General features: G+C 47.0%; 1 protein-coding gene across 4 annotated transcripts in view; it reads left to right on the top strand.

The window, feature by feature from the left end:
• CACNA1E (calcium voltage-gated channel subunit alpha1 E) overlaps positions 1-16,936 on the top strand; it is a 497,518-nt gene that overhangs the window by 205,555 nt on the left and 275,027 nt on the right. For all 4 annotated transcript variants that reach the window (XM_043568526.1, XM_043568524.1, XM_043568525.1 and 1 more), the window contains exons 4-5: positions 3,050-3,155; positions 4,033-4,172. In XM_043568526.1, coding sequence (XP_043424461.1) covers positions 3,050-3,155; positions 4,033-4,172 — 246 coding nt within the window. The remainder of the gene's footprint in view (positions 1-3,049; positions 3,156-4,032; positions 4,173-16,936) is intronic.

Raw genomic sequence — 16,936 nt, 5'->3', positions numbered from 1 at the left:
CTGTGTTTCTCAGAAGCCTCCTATATCTGCCACTGGGCATTCTGGACTAGGTGAGCTTAAAGGTCCTTGCAGGGAGTTGTATGCTTAGGTGATCTGGCTAGAGAAACGCAGGTGTGGAAGCAGGGAACAAGGAGTGGGGGCCACAGAGGGGCTGCGACAGTCCAAGCAAGTATTGTGGGTAGAGAGGCCTGGGGGCACATAGCCGCCATGACCTGTTGTGCCTGCAAGTCAGCAACTACGAGCTCATGAACTTTTAAGTCTGTGGTTATCACTTTAAGGTTTTCAGGGGAAGAAGCCCGAATCCCAGAAAGCAATCCTCGAACCCAAGCAGACCGAGGAGAGCTCCTGATGTGGGCCGCTTGAGTGAGAGCATCGTGGTCCCCAGCCCTGCTTCCCAGGTCACTTGCTGGGCTCCTTGGACCTTTTGGGCAGTTTTTGTGAACTTGCTCAGGGCACTTCCGGCCATGGTGAAGGGCAGCTGAGCCTCACACTTTGTGAACAGTTTTGCTGGGAACAAGGATGAGGTGAGAGGTGGCAGAGGCACTGGTGTCACTCCTGCCGGAGCACCGGCCCTCCTCCTCACACCTGGGGACCGGCAGTGGGATATGCCCTTTGTGTCTGAGCTCCCCAAATACGTTCCTCCGACACCATTCCCAGGAGAGATGTTCTGATAGAAGGATGATACAGTGGAACGAGTCAGGGAATGCTGTGTACCATTCTCACCCCCTTTGGGGGAGGCGGTGCACACTGTTTACAATAGTACAGTCGTGCGAAAGGCTCCAGGAAGTCCTGCTGGGAGGACACCTGCTCGCTTTCCTGAATTCCGGCTTTCCCTCATTGATGTGATTGCAAGTTCCTGTAGTGCTCGTATCCCGTGGGCTGCATTTTAGGAACACTGCCCTAAATGCCCTCAACTTCTGTTGACGTGTGTCGTGACTGGTAGGCATGACGTGTGTCCGTGACTGGTAGGCATGTTCTCAGGAAAAGGCCTGGGTGCCTCAGCAACCACTTCTGGCACTCCCATCTTCATTCTGCCACTTGGTTCTGGGGGATCTTGGGTGGCCCAGGACCAGCTAGCCTCTTCAGAGGGCTTATGGGACAGCAGGTCCCACACTGTCTCTGGGCAGTGTGATCCCTGGTCGCTCTACACTTGGTTGGAGCTCTGGGCCAGAGCCCGTGATGGGAGTGAAGAGAACCCCCTTTGTGATCAGTGGGTACTGGGGGCCCTAGGTAGGTTGTGGGTGGGGCTTGTCCCAAGAAAGTGGGCATGCACACTAGCCGGGCATCTGTGGAGTGTGTCTGCTGGCATGTTTAGCTCTCAGGGGCCTACTTTGGTTCCCAGAGAGACTGCGTGAGGAGGAATGGCTGGGTGTGCTGAGGGACGATCCCTGAGGTTAGATTCCCCTCTGACTGGGAGGGTTAAACAGACACAGTGGCATGTGGGAGGCAGGGTGCTGGCTCTGAGGTCCTCTGAGCCCATCCAGTTTTCAGATCTGGGGGCAGAGCCACAGAGCAGCCAAAGCCAGCAGAGCTGTCCCTAGAGTACGGGTCTTGGATGAACTGGGGGTGTGTGGGAAGGAAGGATGGCCAGCTGCAGAAGAGTGGGCGGTGACTCAGGGGTGCATAGTCTTGGGGAGGAGAAGGCCCTAGACACTGCTGAGTACGATGAAAATGTCTGGAGGCTCAGATGCAGCTGGCTGCCTCACCTACTGCAGCCTCCCATTCCTGCACCAGGGCAGCTCACAGCTCCTCGCACAGCACACGCACCCCTGCCTGTAGGTGCCCTGTGCCCTGCCCTTCCTCACAGACACCCTGAATGTCCACCTACCACTGATGGGCACTAACATATCATGGCAGGGATGAGGACGCATCCGGGGCATATTTATGACTTGTATTCCCTAGGGAAGGTCGAGGCCCTACATGCTACACCGGAGGCCCGGATATGTGGGGAGACAAGGAGCATGGTCCCTTGCCTTGTCCCCACTTGGCCAGATCTACTCTTTTCTCCTGCCTGGATGCTAGAATCTGCCAGAGCATAGGTTGCTTGGTAAGACCAGTGGCAACAGCTCACTTGCGTTTGTTACAACAACAGTTATGGAATGAAATCCAATGTTTAGAATCACTTGACTCCGGAAACTGGTGATTCCCTCTGTCTCTGGTAACAGTCCCCCCTCTAACTCTCCCAGGGCTTGTGACACAACCTTTCTTCAGGATAGGCAGGATGCAGGCTCTTGAATCATAGTCCTGTCTTTCAGAGAGGCCCAGGGAGCCCCCTCAACGGTCTTCAGAACAATGGAACACAAAAAAGCCTGAATCCATTAGCCATTCATTTGTACTTTGGTTTTTAGATGCCTTGACTTTGCTGTCTTGGATTCAGACTCATGATGTGTCTCTCTGTTTGCTATCCATGTAGAAACTTAGGAGAAAATAAGGTGGGACAAGGCAAGCTTCTCCTGACCCCATTAAGTATTTTTTTGGATTGGATATTGAAATAGAAGAGAGCTCACATGGAGAGAATTGTTCTTCTTCCAAGGGCTCTTCCACTCAGTTGAGCAGAGGTTCTAGAGGAGGAGACCCCAGACGTGATGCCCAGAGGCAGCAACGGACAGCCACAGCTGGATCCTTGCTGAAGCATCATCGTACAGTGCGGTGGTTTGAAGCCTGGGAAGAACAGCCTGCCACAACATCGGTGTTTCTTCTTCCCTTCTTTCTGTGTCCATTTTCAGCCCTGCTTAATTCCCGGATATGTCATTGAATTCACGAAGTATCTGAAGTATCAACTGTATGTCTAACTGTATTATTTATTGGCTACATTCTTCCTTTTCTTGGACAAGATGCTTTGTGTTTAGAGCCCAGTCAGAAATGGTTATGGGTTCCCATGCTAAGGACCATCCACTGCCTTGCCTGCCTGTTTGCTGATACAGATCTTGCAGACTGTGCAGACATAACATGGATTTTGATGAATTTTGTGTATTTATGTGCACAGCCGTCTTGGAGGCTGCATCCCTGTCTCTTTGGTGAATCTGTTCCTTAACTTCACCTTTCCTACGCCGTTTGAGTACATGATTTTGGCCACCATCATTGCCAACTGCATTGTCTTGGCCCTGGAACAGCATCTTCCTGAGGATGACAAGACCCCGATGTCCCGCAGACTGGTATGTGCCTCCTTCCTTCTTGTCTTTCCCCTTGTCCTTCCCTTCCCTGGTTTCTTCTCCTTTGCTTCATCTCCTGGCCCCCTCCCACCTACAGTTCTGTGAACCTACAGTTCTGTGAGGAGTTTGTTCTTTGCCGAGGGACAAGCTCGTGACAGATCCCATTGGGCTGTATAAGGACAAGAGGACTGACCTTTATAACTCCTGCTCCCAGGAAATTCTCAGGGCATCACAAACACTTGTGTATACGCTGCATGGAAGCCAGACAAGATGGAAGGGGGGGCACAAGGGCCATTCAGTTCGCTCCCCTTTCTAAGGGACTTTTGAAGTGAGAGGGAGAAGGGAGGGTAGAGAAGAGAGGCTGAGGGATCTCAAAGCCTATGTGCTTTCACGGTGGTGAACTTCCTAGATCTTATGTCCATATTCACCTTAAAGCAATGATTCATATGTCTGATGTATTCCCCCTAGAGAGGGCAAATTAATTGCTTAAACTCCAAATGTGTGGATAAGTGGCTCCAGCCTGATTACCAGCAGATGAGAACCCTTGAGCTTCCAATGTAAGTGAAGATCAGCGATGGAAAAGCCACCCCCTTCAAGGCAAAGCTAGAAGCATCAGTTATGCCCTTGGGAAGAAGCCTGGCCTTGGTGTTACCCCTACATCCGTCCATTTCTGCAGCTGGCTTTCCTGAGACTTCCCTTGCTCCTGTGCACTCCCTAAGCCCTTCCCACCTGTACATGGGGCTGGCCCAGGGCAGATGTCCAGCCGTCCTATAGGAGACAGGACTGGTCAGAGTGGAGGGGGTGGCCAGGATGTGCCTTTGTCTGAATCTGATGAAGTATATTCCCTGCCTTACTGGCACCTCTGCTCCTCATCCCACAGGAAAAGACAGAACCATATTTCATTGGGATCTTTTGCTTTGAAGCTGGTATCAAAATTGTGGCCCTGGGGTTCATCTTCCATAAGGGCTCGTACCTCCGCAATGGCTGGAATGTCATGGATTTCATCGTGGTCCTCAGTGGGTGAGTCTTCTTCCTGTCTTTCCTTTTTTGGGTGTGAAGATGCACCTATGTTGTCATGAAGTGTCTGGTGCAAGGAACTCAAGGGTGGGAAGGCAGCAGCCCATGGAATAGGGACAGAGGAAAAAAGTTCAAGGACAAGATTCCCCATGGGGCTAGACCATAGGTAACCCACCTGCAGGGGAGTATGGGTACTCTGCGGAGATGCATGTGGTATTCTACAGAGGTTATAGAACCAAGGTGTGGCTGCTACCGCTTCCGGTTTTCCATTCTGTGCTTGGCTAGTGCTGGACACATATATCCCAGTGAGCCTTTTCACTAAAGCAAGCAGCTTGCCATAGCCTGAGGGGCACCCCCAAAAGCTGGGCCCAAAGTGCAGTTTTTCTTTGAACATTGGAGAAGAACCCCAAGGATATTTACTTAACTGAGAATTGAGACTTGTGTCCTGAAAACAGAATTTTTTTATGATTTGCAGATTTATTAACGTGAGGAGGTATAAAATTGAATCACATTAAAATGTTTGATACGCAGTACTAAATTGTTGCCCATGCAGTGTCATAGGCAGCGTGCATTTATTGGCAGTAGATTTATTTGAATACTTGATAAATCGTTTTTTTGAAAATGAGTATAGTATACCTCTGTTGGGGCCTGTCCAGCACCGTCAGCAGCATACGTGATGGACCTTAGGACTGGTGATAGTAGGTATGTCTCACCGGGCTTTGTGTCAGGTGGTTTTCGGTTCCTGTATGAAAGGGGAGTGGTCCAGGCCTGACGGGGGTGCCCATGTCCTGTGTGGGTATGACAGCAAGGGGTGTGGAAATCACCACACCCAGATGCTTGTCAGACAGTAGCTCAAATCTGTGTGGGAAAGAAGAGAATGTAGTAGAAAAGTGAGGAGGGGGGCACTAGGAGCCACCATTATGATTGACCAAAAGGAGCGGGAGCAAAGAGGAAATTATTTTCCACAGAACAGAGGAGTGGAAGTCAATAAAGTCTGAGGAGAACAAGAGCTTGAGAATGTTCGCGTTTACTCATTGTCTTGTGGAATAGACATAACACTTATACTTTTAACCTTCACACCAATTGTGAGCACGAGAAAGAGAAAAAAGTCAAAGGTGTAAAGGACTGGAATGTTCCAATGGAGCTCATAAGCAGCCAACCCCTCAATATAGGGAACAGATAAATAAGTAGAGACAACGACAACGATGTTTAAAAACATCTGTTGCCTTACAAAAGGATTTTCTGAAGGTTACTCTTCTAAAAGAAAATTCTACTGAATTTTAAGTATGATTTAGTGTATAAAGATAATTTGTACATCGTGTTTCAGAAGTGCATGGTCATAGACAATGCAGCACACCTGGGCAATGTGTTTTATGTTTTATTTTTTTCAGCTTTATTGAGGTATGATTGACAAAAATTGTGTATATTTAAGGTGTGCAATGTGATGTTTTGATATACATTGCACAGTGATTACCACAATCAGGCTAATTAACATCTCCATCATCTCTCATAGTTACCTGATATGTGTGTGTGTTGAGAGTACTTGAGTTCTACTCTCTCAGCAGATTTCAGGTGTATAATACATTATTATCAACTATAGTCACCATGATGCACATTGGGTCTCCAGGACTTATTCATCAATAGATGACAGTTTGTACTCTTTGACCAATGTCTCCCTCACCCCCAATACCTAGTAACCACCATTCATTCCTCTGTTACTGTGAGTCTGATTTTTTTCTTTAAGACTCTACATGTAAGTGAAATCATGCACTATGTATCTTTCTTTTTAGTACTTAAATTATTTCACTTAGCATAATGCCCTCCAGGTTTATCTATGTCATTACAAATGGCAGGGTTTCCTTCCTTCCTTTTTTTTTTTTTGAGGCTACATAACATTCCATTGTGCGTGTGTGTGTGCGTGTGTGTGTGCGCGCGCGCGTGTGTGTGTGTGTGTGTGTGTGTGTGTGTGTGTCTGTGCACGCATGCGCACACACACATGTGTGTATTTCTTTATCCATTCATCCATCAGTGGACATTTAGGATGTTGTCATATCTTGGCTATTGTGAATAATGCTGCAATGAATGTGGGGGTGTAAGTATCTCTTCAAGATAGTGATTTTATTTCCTTTGGATATATACTCAGAAGTGGGATTGCTGCATTCATGGTATTTCTATTTTTAATTTTTTGAGGAACCTCTGTACTGTTTTCTATCGTGGCTGTACCAATTTGTATTCCCACTCACAGTGCACAGGGGCTGCCTTTTTTCCACATCTTCAGCAACGCTTGTTATCTTTTGACTTTTTGATAATAGCTTGGCGATATTTTTAATGTCCCTAAAATAAGTAATACATACTATATAGTGAAAGGTATAAAAGAGAATCTGAGTCATTTAGAAATGTGATTCTGTCTGGAAGAAAAATACTATTACGCATGTGTATTATATGTTAGGATTGTGTGAATTCTTGGTCCTGCTGAATTTTATATTCAGAGGCCATTTGAAATTTCTCATCTAGTCCGTTTATTTTTATTTTAAGCTATTAAGTGTCCATTAAAGAAAATAGGTAAAATACTGGAAAGTCAAAAGAAAAAAGCAGTTCACAGATTAAGAAAAGTTCTTATTGTTTTGTGGTGTTTCCTTCCAACCCTTTTAATGCTAAGGAAGCTTTCTTTTCAGTGTTTGTAATTTTGCTGCCTTTTCTGAACATAGTATGGGCATAGTACATGTTACTCCATATTTTGGTAAAAAAGCAATTTATTAAATGGATATACATAGAAGACGTGCATTTCTCCGTTTTTACAATTATTTGACACCTAGATTGCTTTCTGGTTTGGGCTATTGTGATTAATTACTAGAAGTGCTCCAATGTACATCTTTCGGCTGTCACATTTTAAGAGGCATTGTGACAGGTTGAAGTGCTTCTAAAGGAGAATCTGCCATTCTGGTGTGGGGTCTGGGAGCAAGAATGTGTGGGGAGGAGAAGGGGTGGACTCCAACAGGAGGAGAGAAGACTGAGACTGATGGAAGCTGTAAGCACTGCCTTCCCGCTAGGGTTGCCATGTGGCCTGAGGAACAGATCTGTAGGAGTCAGCGGGGTCCTTCTGTTGTAACATGGCCAGGAAGGACCTCTGTGTCCTCTCCTGCATGTGTGGGGGTGCACATGAGTGGGCACAGGTGGTGAACTGTAGGCCAAGTTACTTGTCCTCTTTGCTCTCTCCCTACTCAGCCCTCCAATATCCCATTCTTAGCGTCTCTTCAGACTTTGCCAAAAGGCCACTGCTGTCCATCTGAACCAATAAGACTGTCCATCTTCTTTCTACACCTGCTGATTTCCTTCTCCCTTTAATTCGCATGTGAATGTGCTCCATGGGAGGGGCTTGACACTCTTGAGATTTGTGCTGAGGGTGCTGAGGGTTGTGGTTCTATCCCACAGGGATGGATCATCAGATTTAGTCTTATGCTCACACAGCGCTCTCATGTACCACATTGCATGGCTTCTGCAATGCACATTTCTCAAGCTGGAGCATCTTCAACATCAGCCTATATCTTACAATAATGACATCATATAGTTTCATCGACAGCATTTTTCTTTCTTTCTTCACTAAGAAGGAAATCATGGGGCATCTTACAACTGTTAGGGTCTTAGAAGCAGTGAAATACCAATAAATACCAGTTGTTATAATACCAACCCAGGGAGGCAGGCAGATCAGGCTTTAGATGTGAATTGTCTAGCATGCAGGTTAAGTGCTCAGTGTAAGATCAGCTGCTTCTTGATGGCAGATCCAGGAGTTGGAACTGTGCCCTTTGACCCAGGGCTGGTGCTTTGCCTGGCACAGCTCCCTCTCCACACTTCTTGACATCCACTTCTGTAGTAGTCCCTGCAGGCAGCTCCTGCTTCCCACCTCAGCTCCAGGTGTCACCTCTCATTCTCCTCCTGTATACAGGGTGGATGACAAGTGCTGGAGCATGACACAGCACCTCGGGCTGAGGCTGCACAACTTCTCAGCTCTCAGTGTGTGACTAGAGGGGAGGGAGCAAGGGAGGGGGTGCTGAGGTGTCAGACAGCTGGGTCAGTGAAAGACCTTCTGTCACTGACTTTTGCCAAGGAATGGTAGCTGAGGACCTGAGCCACTACGTTTTGCCTGTCCTCTGACCTTCTAACCTTCTGTATTCTTAGGTCTGTAAATTGAGAGAGTTCATGGTTTAGAAAGTAAATATATGTGCATTCTTCGTCTAATCCTCACAATCCGCCAAATGAGATCTTGTTATCCCCATTTTAGGTGGAGAAACTGAGGTTCAGAGAGGGTAGGTGATGTACTGGGAGGTATTTGATCCAAGACTTGAGCCCACATCTTCTCACACCACGTTCCTTCTTCAGCACTCGTTTTCTCACACCATCAGCCACCACCCAACCTCACAGCCTCCGTGGCTCTACAGCTGCACGATTGCATGTTCCTTCAGTTCCACTGAAGCAGTGTGGGCTGGGCAGAGAGGGGCATAATTTGGCAGATGTCCCCGACCCAGAGGTAGGGCTTCACGTGTGGCTTGAGGAGGACCAGAGTCCCATCTGTCCATCCTAGGACTTCTCTCTGTGGGCTTGGAATAAAACCCCCAGCTCTGTGGTTAAGAAGGCACGTTACTTAACTCCTGTGGGTTTAATGTACAAAAACTGAATCACCAGTTCATTAATTGCCTTGTTCATTCATTCATTCATTCATTCATTCATTTATCCATTTATTAAACAGACTCGTATTGTTGAATACGCAAGCAAATGTTGTAACTAAGGAACACCAAAGTTAATGTATTCTCATTTCTTCTAAAAGACAGTGGAATTTGCCATTCCTTTAACAAACTATTACCTTACATAACTTGGGATCTCTTGTATTGGTAACAATTCGGGACATGCTGTTTCTAAACATTTGTTAGGCCACCCGGAGGATTTTAAATTATTTGAAGTCATTATTGTATATTGGTTTTTGTAATAAATCAGAGTACCAGCAATATGGGCAAATTATAGAGGGGATGGAACACTCAAAGATGCTCCTAAACCCTGGCTAAGAACAGGGAAGTGAAGGCGAGGACTGCCTTTCAACCCTGTTCATGTCTGTCGCCCCAGTGCCTGGATTGTAGTAGGTACTTAGTAAATGCTAATTGAGTCAAATCACTGGCTTCCTCTCAGATTCTCTTGTCACCTATAGGATACAAAAGAGAGTGCTGAGGGAAGCCTGGGACTAAAAGTAGGGAATGATTGTCTATTCTCAGTTCTTCCCCTAGGTCTACAGCATCTCTCTCTCTCTCTCTCTCTCTCTCTCTCTCTCTCTCTCTCTCTCCTCTTTTTCTCTCTCTCGACTCCTGCGAGCTTGCTCACATTCTGATCACTCTGTTAGAGAAAAGTAAACTGGGAACTCAATCTGTAGGTTATTAAGAAGTATGGGGATTTTAGTCATTTGGGCCTATTTACAGGGTTCTCAGGGTTACCTTCTGGGGATTGCTCCCTGGGTGATGGGGGTGGGGGCAGGGCCAGGGCTGAATATTGAAGACACAGCCTTCCAGAACTGACTATAGGGGGGTGGTAAGGAGGAAGCAGCAGTATCGGATCTCCTGACATTTGCTATAGAGAGAAAGCTGGCATTTGTTAAGCTATATGCCAAAGACTGTAATACACACACACACACACACACACACACACACACACACACACGTTTGTATGTATGTATGTATGTTACTGCTCAGAATATGCCATGCCGTCAGCGTGGCCAGCCTTGCTGTGGGAGATGACCTGTTATGACTATTCCCTTAACTGTGAGTACATGTGTGCAGACTCTGGATTATGGGCAGGTGTATCTGAGCCTGGGGCTTTTCTCCTTTTTTCTACCAAGGCCCTCATTCCAGGGCCTGAGTGATCACCTGTCCCTACCCTACTGTCTTCCTTCAAGAGACATGGCTGAGTACCCACAGTGTGCCAGGCCCTGTACGGAGTGTGGGTGGGATGGGGTTGAGCGTCCCCTACTGGGAACCACATGCCATGAAAACCCAGAAGGGCACCCACCCTAGCTCTTGCAGGGGGGTGGTTGGAGAAAGACACATTTAAATTGGGATTGAGGATGGGCAGGTGGGGCTTAGATGAGGAAAGAGAAGAGCTTTCTTTTCTGGGGAAAGAATACCATGTCCAAATCCTTGAAGGTGAGAGAGTGAGAGCAGGCAGGACAGCTCTGGGGAGTTGGCTGGCGGAGTCTGAGAGCTGAGCCCGCAAAGGTCAGCAGGGGCCAGGGCCGGCCGTGCTCCGGAGCTTGTTCGTTAGCCGGAGGGCAGTGGGGAACCGCTGAAGGCTTTGAGCAGGGCTGGGATGACTCATTCTAGCTCTGTTCTGGATGCCGCACAGGTCTTTTTTCTCCTGGACTCAGTCCACTCCCAGGAAGGGGCATGGAGAGGGGAAGGGAGCCTTTGCCGAGTCTTTAGCTGTAGTTTGGGGAGGACTTGCATAACCAAGCAGAGAGAGGAAAGACAAAAGAAGAGGGAACAGGGGAGAGAAAAGCCTGAGGAAATGCAGCAGAAGAAATGCTGGGGGCTGTCAGTGCATGTCCCCAGTTTCTTTCCAGTGGCACACGCACAGCGGTTCAGCCTGAAGCCTGTTGGCAGGAGGATGGTATCTGGAGCTAAATATACATTGATAAGTATTTTTAGAGGGTTTCTGTGAGAAGGCCGCCCTATTACACGAGTTTCCCGAGCAGCTAAAGATCGAGGAAAGCACAGTTTTCCCATTGGAGCACTGTCTCTCCGGTGCTGCGAATATGGAGGAGGTATTGTGAACGCAGTCCCGGGGCCCCCAGCCCAATTTAAATCTCTGTGGTAATAGGACGATAACACTTGGTATTTATATAGCATCTTCCTGCCAGTGAGCCTGGCAGGATTTTACAGACCTGTCTTGTACTCATCCTCTCTGCTCTGAGTGGGCGAAGCGGGGAGGTGGGGAGCAAGCAAGGGCTGGCTGGAGGGAGGGGGCATTGGAGCTTATCATTCCGGAGATGGGGCAGCAGGCTGAGTGAGGTGCGGGGCTCGGCTTCGGAGGAGCCGAGTCAGGAGAAGGGGCCGAGGTCTCCAGTGCTTTAATGCTGGTGGCAGGGTGCTCTGCTGGACTGCTTCTCGACGTCTTGCTCCCAGAGCAGTTGGTGGCTGCTCACCCGAAGACCTCCACCTCCTCACGGGCTCCGTTTTCACTTCTAGCTCCGCACCAGGGGGGACACAGCTCTGCTTGCCGCACCTCCTTTCATCAGGACCTTAGTGTGTTTTTCTAATGCATTCTCCTCCAGATGGGTGAATGGTGGGAATGCCGGAGTTAGAATTAGGAGTTTTGGTTTGGGGCAGAGGGGGCCAGAAGGCAAAAAGTGGAGCTTAGAGGGCTCTTCTCAGCTCTGCGCTGATGACGAGCCCAGTTCCTCCAGGGAGGCCCTGAATGAGAATCCCAGTTGGTAGTTGACAAGCAGTTGAGTTGGGATTCCTCCTGGGGTGGTGGGTAATTTTGTTCTCATGTATGAACTCTGTCTTTTTTCTATCTTGAGAGCCATCATTGATTCACCCAGCAGATATTTATTGAGTAGCTACTATGTTCTGCGAGTAAACCACTGATATTGGCACAGTTTCTCTTTCCTGAAAGACTGCTTCTTGCCTCCCCCACTGAGTGACAGAAGCTCAAACTGGAGAGAACTAACTGAGGCCTGTATTGGCCTCCGTGTCAATAAGGAGGAGGTGGGAAAGGGACTAGAAGAGCCTTCAGAATCCACAGGGAGATTGGTTTCGGGCTATTTTTCTGGATTTACATCCACTTAGAGTCGCGTAAGGAAAACCATTATGGCAAGTTGCTTTCTAAGTCAGACCAAGGCACTGAAATGCAAACGCTCTTAGTTATGTGCATGAGTGTGTGTGGAAGAGGGTGGCAGGGGTGAAAATTCCGAAGCATGTTTGCAAAGCAGAGATGGATATGGCATAAATGTTCATTCTATAGATTTACAAGGTAGAGTTGAGAATTAAAGGGAGTGTTTACATTTCCATCTTGTGGATGATACATGTCTCCTCACTTGGGCAGAGATCTGTGCACTGGTGTCTATGTTGTAAATATAGTCCACAGTTAAGTACAAATGCGTCAGTGTGAAATGTGGAATTCAACAGCACGGTTTAATGTATGTTTCACTGAAGTCAGGAAATAGCAGATGTGATGAGTGCAGAGTGGTTGCCAACAGGAAGGGGTGAGGTGGAGCAGTGCAGATGTTGAAAGGAAAAAGGGGGTGTACTGGTCTTAAAGAGAACATATAAAGGAAAGTCAGGTCTACGGTCACTAAGACTTAATCACTGAACTTTAGGTTTACGAGGATGCTCAATTCATCCAGTTTTCCCTTATTTACTGTTTGTCACAGAAGAAAAAAAACCGAGACCCCGGTGGCTAAGCAACTTGTGGAGGGTCTCGTAGCTGGAATGTGGTGAGCGGGGGCCGGCTGCTGGTTTGCTAACTCCAGATCTGGGGCATGGTTGTAGTTAAGTAGTTAAGCTTCGCTGTCACTGACAGTGAGAAGCTGCTGTTGCTTGATCGCACTCAGGCCATCAAGCTGGGGGTTAGGAAACAAATATGATTTTTTATTAGGTAGCTGGAATATATATGTGAATTTATATGAAAACAGTTTAATCTAGTGGATTAAATTATTCGGGTATCCTGCGTTCTGGTCCTGACTGTAATATGCGTTCTCTCCGTGATGCCGGGTGATACGTAGATGATCTTAGCTTCCGTTTCCTTTACGGAGTGAAGACAACACCTGGCCTAGCTTCTTCACCACCTTCCGTGACAAGCACAATAATGTAATGATGATGCTGATGGTGATGGCTCCCATTTTACCAGGAGCTTACGTTGTCCTATTTTAAATGGGAAAGCCTTCACATACCAGCTCAGCCCTTGCACAGATCATTTTAAATATAGAAACAAAGCAAGGCAGATTCCATCTCCATTTTGCAGGTGAGGAAACCAAAACTCAAAGAGGCTAAGTCACATGCTCATGCCAGATATTTACTAAGGGGAGGAATGCTATTTTAATTCTATTAGCAACAATTCCAAAGCCCGTGCTGTATCCACTGTATGCACAGCTGCCTCAGCATAATGTTTTGGAAGGTAAAGAAGTGAAATACCAAATCAGTGAGTGGTAATACCTCCCCCCAGGACAGTGATATTATGAAGATCAATGTTTAAATACACATGAAGTACCTTTTGGACCTTTAAAAAAAAAGGTGTGTAAACAAGGAAAGCATTCAAAATACTATGGTTCTGTTGAGCTCATTCAGAATAGTCATTTATCTCCATGTAACTTGCAGCCACAGAGACCAGTTTCACTACCATCTATTGCAGTTTCCAAAACTGTGGCTAATTAACAAATTTCCATTAGTTGTCATTTTGTTTCAAGACAGAAGTTTAGTACAACTTGAACACACTGTATCTCTTACTTCCTGTTAGTAGTGTATCTAATTGCATCAGAACTGGTCAAATCCTGGGGTGCCTGGGTGACTCAGTTGGCTAAGCTTCTGACTTCAGCTCAGGTCATGATCGCATGGTTCGTGAATTTGAGCCCTCCATTGGGCTCTGTGCTGACAGCTTGGAGCCTGGAGCCTGCTTCGGATTCTGTGTCACCCTCTCTCTCTCTGCCCCTCCCCGGCTTGCATTCTGTCTCTGTCTCTCAAAAATAAATAAACATTAAAAAAAAAAAACACTAGTCAAATCCTTCTACAGTTATTATCAACAGCAACAAAGAAATTCCCAGGGTAATAGCTGAAACAAAGCCCTTTATTTTTAATCTTATCAATAGTGAAAATATTATATTACCCAGATCCCTCCCCCTTTTTTATTTATTTTTCTTGGCTTTGACTTCAGGTCCTCCATACTCCTCCCTACTTTGCACAGACACACACACATCAGAGGGGTCTGATTGTTACAAAGAAAGGCTGAAGAGATTGCCCCTCTTCCTTCAGGAGGAATGTCCCATTGGAGAACTCTAGTTATCGCGGAGGAGAGCTGACAGGAAAGTCTGAGCTCCTATATCCTCCCACCCTTGTCTTTCATTTCCTTCTGTCTCGGCTGCCACTCTTCTGTCAGGAGCCTGGCCCTTGGTGACACAGTGGTTAGGAGAGGAGCTCAAGGCCAAGGCTCTTCTCCCTGGCCTCTCACTCTGGGACTGTGACTGGGAGGTTGAATGACAGGTGTGGCTGCTTCACGCTTGAGATGGCATTTGCATTGAAGTCTCATGACTTATGTCACTATGGGAGTCCCATGCATCTTACCTCCTTCTCCCACCCCTGTGGAGCCAAGCTGGTCTTACTTTAGGGGGTAAAGCTGGTCTTAGGGAGTTGTTCCTTAGCCCAAGGCCACATGACTGGCCATGGGGAGGCTGAAACTAAAATGGACTGGTCTAGTGAGTCTTTGCTGTTGAGTCTGAGTAAAAAATCTGGTGGGTGGAGGGGATGACTAGGATGATGTCTCTCCCGGCCTGGGCCACTCAGGGCTGAGCATGCCCAGTACCCACATCTGAAACTCTGAATTATGGGGTGGGGAAGACACCGGAGGGGTCAGTAGAAGACAGGGAAGAAGGAAGGGTGAAGGCAGCCAGTATTAGTTGAGCACCTTCCATGTTCCAGACATTGTGCTGGCTATGAAGGATATGACCACAGAGGGAGATGTCATTTCTATTATCTTAGAGCTTGCTGCCTAGCAGAGAAGACAGACACTAAATATGCTTAACTTTAATGGTGTCTAAAGTGCTGCAAAAGAGAAATTTTAGGGGCCTGGGAGGGTGGTTAAATTGAGAACCTAACCTCATCTGAGAGAGAATGCTCAAGAAGTTGCTGTTGATGTGGCCACCTGGAGACTGAGTAGCATTTGGCTGGAAAAAGAAGAGAAGAGGGAAGGGGCCAGGATGAGGAGAATATAGGCAGAGGGTAGGGTGGGTGGGAGAGGGCATGGCAGGTCTGGGAAACAGACAGAAGGCCAGCGGTCCTGTTGTATAGTGATTGAGGTGATGGTAAGCAAGGGTGGCTGGGGAGTGGGAGAGGGGCCACATCATTCATCCAGTGCCTTGTTGGCATCACCAGGGTTGTTCCATGGGGGGCCACTGCATGGTTTGAAGCAGGGAAGTGGACAGGTTTACAGTAAATGAATGGAGATGGGGTAATGCTTGCCGAGAAGACAGAACAACTTCCCTGATTGGTTCTGTGTCTGCTCAAAATTAGGTACATAGAATTAGTGTCCTCAAAGAGTCCCTCTCTTCTATCTTGCCTCCTCCTTCCAACACTGGCCCTCAACTATAATTTTGTTTAACCTATTGGAGTTGTACCAAAACCCAGTCTGTAGACCTTATAATGTAGCCCATTATATGCTAAAGATCTGTTAACCCTGCCCAGAGCAGAGACATAGTCTTGCCTCCTGGGTTCACAGTCTGAGCATCTCCTACTGATTCAAATAATGGGTAAGAATTGATGAGTGTGTGGGCTTTTATTTTTGATATTCATTAGAGAGATTATTTTAAAAACGCTTTGCTGAGAACATTGCTATATGATTATTACGACTTTTATTTTTCTGATAGAACAATAGTCAAAAGATCAAGCCAACCCACATGCTTGTTTATGGGATGTTTCTCTTTTTCCTGCTTTCATAGCCTGTGACACATCATGATGCTGGATCTGGATCCTAATTGAACTCTGGTTAATAACCACCATAAACATAACCCTTTGTGGTTTAGGGGCCCCATCTGGTGAGAGTTCACAGTGCTCTCTTGTTTATTCTCTACTCGCTCCTCATTTGGAAAAGGGAAATACAGGCCTCCTCCTGGTTCCCTTTCTGGGTAAGTGTTATATCCTTTGTTACAGAGAGACAGGTCACCCACATGGATGCTTCACATCTAGGCTCTGGTGCTGGAGATGGGGAGGTGCTTACTGCCTACTCCAGTCTTTCCCAATGACTACTTGAATTCCACATCCCCTCTTCAGATGAGTGCAGCCAGCTCCTTAATGTTCTGGCTTCCTCCTCCCTGCTCTTCCCTTGTCCTCTCCTGACTCTCCCTACCTCTTCTCTGTTTTCATTTTTCACCCTCATTCAAAATAAAAGACTGGGTAAGGTGGAGGCAGGTGCCATAGAGGGTGGTTATGTGTGTGTGTGTGTGTGTGTGTGTGTGTGTGTGTGTGTGTGTGATATGTGTGTGTATGTATGATGACAGTTCTCACTGACTCATGTTTTTAAATGTTTATTCAATTTTGAGAGAGACAGTTAGAGGCAGAGAGAGAGAGGGGGACAGAGGATCCAAAGCAGGCTCTCCGCTGATGGCAGTGAGCCCAATGTGGGGCTCGAACTCACGAACCATGAGATCATGAGCTGAGCTGAAGTAGGATACTCAATGGACTGAGCTACCCATACACCCCAGAAACTGGCTCCTTCTTAAAGTTCTATTAAAGTGAATTTGACATCCAGCTCCTCTTCTCCAACAAACAACTTCAAGTTTGGGGTGGATCCCCCCTATTTCTAATAGGATGACTCAAAGGTTTGATCAGATACTACTGCAAATAAAGAAGGAACTTCCTTGACTTTAACTCCCCTGAGCTGTGCCTGACTGGAAGCCAGGCTGAAGCTACACACTAAGAAGTCACCCAGAAATTCAGATTTTAGAACCACAGATAGAAAGTTAAAGAAGCAGTGTATGTAATGTGTCAGCTAGCTATTCCAGTGGTTTTCTGTCTGTGGGCTAT

The sequence above is a fragment of the Prionailurus bengalensis genome, chromosome E4 (assembly GCF_016509475.1).
Source record: "Prionailurus bengalensis isolate Pbe53 chromosome E4, Fcat_Pben_1.1_paternal_pri, whole genome shotgun sequence".
NCBI classification, from domain to species: domain Eukaryota; kingdom Metazoa; phylum Chordata; class Mammalia; order Carnivora; family Felidae; genus Prionailurus; species Prionailurus bengalensis.
Note: the sequence above shows the minus strand (reverse complement) of the source record. Positions and strands in the feature narration are given on the sequence as shown.